We start from the raw sequence: 3246 nt of genomic DNA on the forward strand, positions 1-3246 counted from the left end.
GATTTTTAATATGCTTTATACCCGTTCTCCAAGAGTTTCATATAAGGTTGCCTTGATGAATGGTGCATTTTGCCAATACTGTGTGTTTTTTTGTACAAAAGAAGCCGGCAAAGGCAAAATAGCGCCGAAATCACTGGTTACTCTCCCGTTCCAGAGATGGAAAGACGCTAAAGAAACTTTTCGGAGCCATAGTGACCTACAATATCATAAAAATTCAGTTGTTTTCGGCGAAAATTTCATGGATGTGCAAAATAAAAAAGTTGTTAGCATAAGTGAACGAATTGATACAGTTAGGGCCGTAGAAGTCAAACTAAATCGCCAAATATTGTCTTCAATTGTTGAAACTATTCTTTTTATTGGCCGTCAAGAAATAGGTAGCAGAGGGCATAGAGATTCAGGTGCAATATCAATTGAAACGCCAGTAGAAAACGATGGAAACTTCAGATCATTGCTGCGGTTTAGAATGAATGCAGGTGATGAGATTTTGAAAAAACACTTGCAAATGTCGAAATTGCGTTACACCAGCCCAAAAGTACAAAATGAAATAATACAGATAGCTGGAAATATTATTCTTGACAAAATTGTTGCAAAGATTAACAAATCGAAATACTTCAGTGTTCTTGCGGATGAGACCACGGATATAAGTGGTGTGGAACAGTTTTCTATTTGTGCACGATATGTAGATAAAGTCAATGATAAAATGGTTTTGAGAGAAGCTTTCCTTAAATTTGTGGCCGTCCATGACGTTACTGGACTTGGATTGAGCAACACTCTAATCGACAGCTTGAAAGACATGAAGTTGAATATGTCATTTTTACGTGGCCAAGGATATGATGGCGCGAAAGCAATGAATGGTAGATTTCAAGGTGTTGCTACTAGAGTTGCACAACAATATCCGAATGCTCCTTACGTCCACTGCATAAATCATTGCTTGAATTTGGCTGTAGGAGACGCGTGCAAACTTTCTGTTATTCGAAACACTCTTGGAACAATAAGAGAAATTATTAATTTTTTTCGGAAGTCGGCACAACGGCAAGACAAATTGAATGAAGCCATATGTGAAATTAATGATGATATTAAAAAAAAGCGTCTCGTTAAATATTGCGAGACAAGATGGGTAGAACGTCTCGATGCAGTGATAACATTCAAAGAATTTGTTTCTCCAATTATTGATGCTCTCTATAAAATTCAAGAGACTGCAAATGCTGAAACTGCTCAGAAAGCATTTATGTTCCAGCAATCAATTCAAAATTCAAGCTTTATCATAGCAATGCTTGCTATTCACGAGCTGTTCTCGTTTACTCAGCCACTATCCGTATGTTTGCAAGCCAAAAACAACGATTTGGCATCGGCAATAGAAATGGCCGATAATCTCAGCCACATGGTGAAAGAAATGCGGGAAAACTCCAAAACAAAATTTAACGAAATTTTTGTAAATGCTTCCGAACTGGCAAAAGAAATCGGAAAAGAAATAACAGTTCCAAGAGTAGTTGGGCGTCAACGTTACAGAGAAAATTACGATTGTGACTCTCCTGAAGATTACTACCGCATTTCAGTGTTTATTCCATTTGTTGAACATTTTATGTTATGAGTAAATGGTGCAACGCAAGTGACAACCCATCTAATTTTATCGATGCTCTGAATCATTGCAATGAATCTGTGTTTCCGAATGTGTTCCAAGTATTGCAAATTTGTGCTACTCTTCCATGTACAGTTGCAACTGCTGAGCGAACCTTCTCAATGCTCAAGCGTGTCAAACCATACTTGCACAATGCGATAGGCGATGAAAGGTTGAATGGTTTGGCAAGTATAGCAATTCATAGGGACATAGAAGTAAATGCCGAAGAAATCATAGATAAGTTCAATGAAAAAGATAGAAGAATTTTATTGTGAAGATCTCTTCACTCAGTCGAATAATGATAATAATGTGATAGTAATTTAAATTATATTCATTTTGTTTTTTGATTCAATAAAAATATAACAAAAATACACACGTATATATATATATATGTAATATAACATTTTTTTGTTTTTCTGGAAAACCCCCCCCCCCCAAAAAAAAATCGTAGTTACGCCACTGACCACTACATAGGATACACACACAATAACGCATACAGCTGGAGGCCCCATGACCATACATACAGCATCGATAACACTGTATGGGTCTGTTGTTCGACGGTTTGTATGGTTGCCATTTGATACGATGATGGAATACCGATTTGATGTCGTTTAGCGTTTTCATGTTCACGTTTTGTTTGTTGAAATGACATTAATACAGTTTGTTCGACGAATTGGTTTTGAACATCACGATTTTCGTAACATCGATGCTATGCTCATTCTTTAGGCTGTCTGCGACTTCGGGCAGACCGGAGAGAATCGCTTTGAATACTTTTATTTCGTTGTCTGGGTGAGAGAAGAAATTTATATTTTTCTCTGCCAGTGCGTCTACGATTTTTTTCTTTTCTTCGGGTGTTCTCGGAAATATTTTTTCACCAATACTAACGATTTTGACGTCAGCGTCCAATCCGAGATCGTTGACAAATTGTTGTGTGTGTATGTTAGTGTCGGTCACGACAATTGGCGCAATTTTGCTTGCGGTCGGCGCTACATCGGTGATGTTTTGATCTTCTTCGGTGAATATGTTGAAACGATTGCTTAAAGGCACTTTAATTTGATTTAAAAACTGGATGTTTCTTCTTTTCGCAGTCGCTGGACCTTTCTTAGAATTGTTTTGATTGTTTTTCGAATTATTTGATTCGTTTTTGTTTTTTGTTTTCGGCGAACGGCGCCGCTTATTTTTATTATTAACCATTGTTTATGAACTAATTAACTAGCGTATATCACAATAGCGCAGTGGCACGTCTGTCTCTGTCGGCTGACGCCACATAACTGACTAGGGGAGCTACCTCAAATTTGAGTAATTGGATAATTTTACGTTAGAAAACTCCCATTTATTTTCGAAAATAATGGGGGGCTGTGAACAATAAAACACCCATTTTGTTGTATTTTGGTCTCAAATCGACTTTGTCATCGAAAAAACCACTCAAAATGGAGATTTTACATATAAAACGCTGAATTGAGCCAAAAATGGTAAGCAAATTGGTATATTTTCATTTGTTTCGCTGGGAAATTAAAGCCATTCACGATTGAATGCAGAATGGGGAATTTTTGATACAAAAAAGATCATATACCTTGTCGGTTTAGATAGACTTTTATATAATATTATAACACAACACAAACACAAAC

The 3246-nt window shown here is 36.8% G+C and overlaps 1 protein-coding gene across 1 annotated transcript; it reads left to right on the forward strand.

The window, feature by feature from the left end:
- Positions 1–463: 463 nt before the first annotated feature.
- On the forward strand, positions 464–1486 carry LOC129572247 (uncharacterized; the record flags this gene model as incomplete). Its single annotated transcript, XM_055452192.1, has 2 exons — positions 464–854; positions 1194–1486. Coding segments are annotated over exons 1-2 (684 nt in total), but the record flags the coding sequence as incomplete, so codon positions are not given.
- Positions 1487–3246: the final 1760 nt, after the last annotated feature.

Source organism: Sitodiplosis mosellana, unplaced genomic scaffold (genome assembly GCF_009176505.1).
Source record: "Sitodiplosis mosellana isolate CC-2019 unplaced genomic scaffold, AAFC_SMos_1.0 Smas_scaffold_4554, whole genome shotgun sequence".
NCBI lineage: Eukaryota > Metazoa > Arthropoda > Insecta > Diptera > Cecidomyiidae > Sitodiplosis > Sitodiplosis mosellana.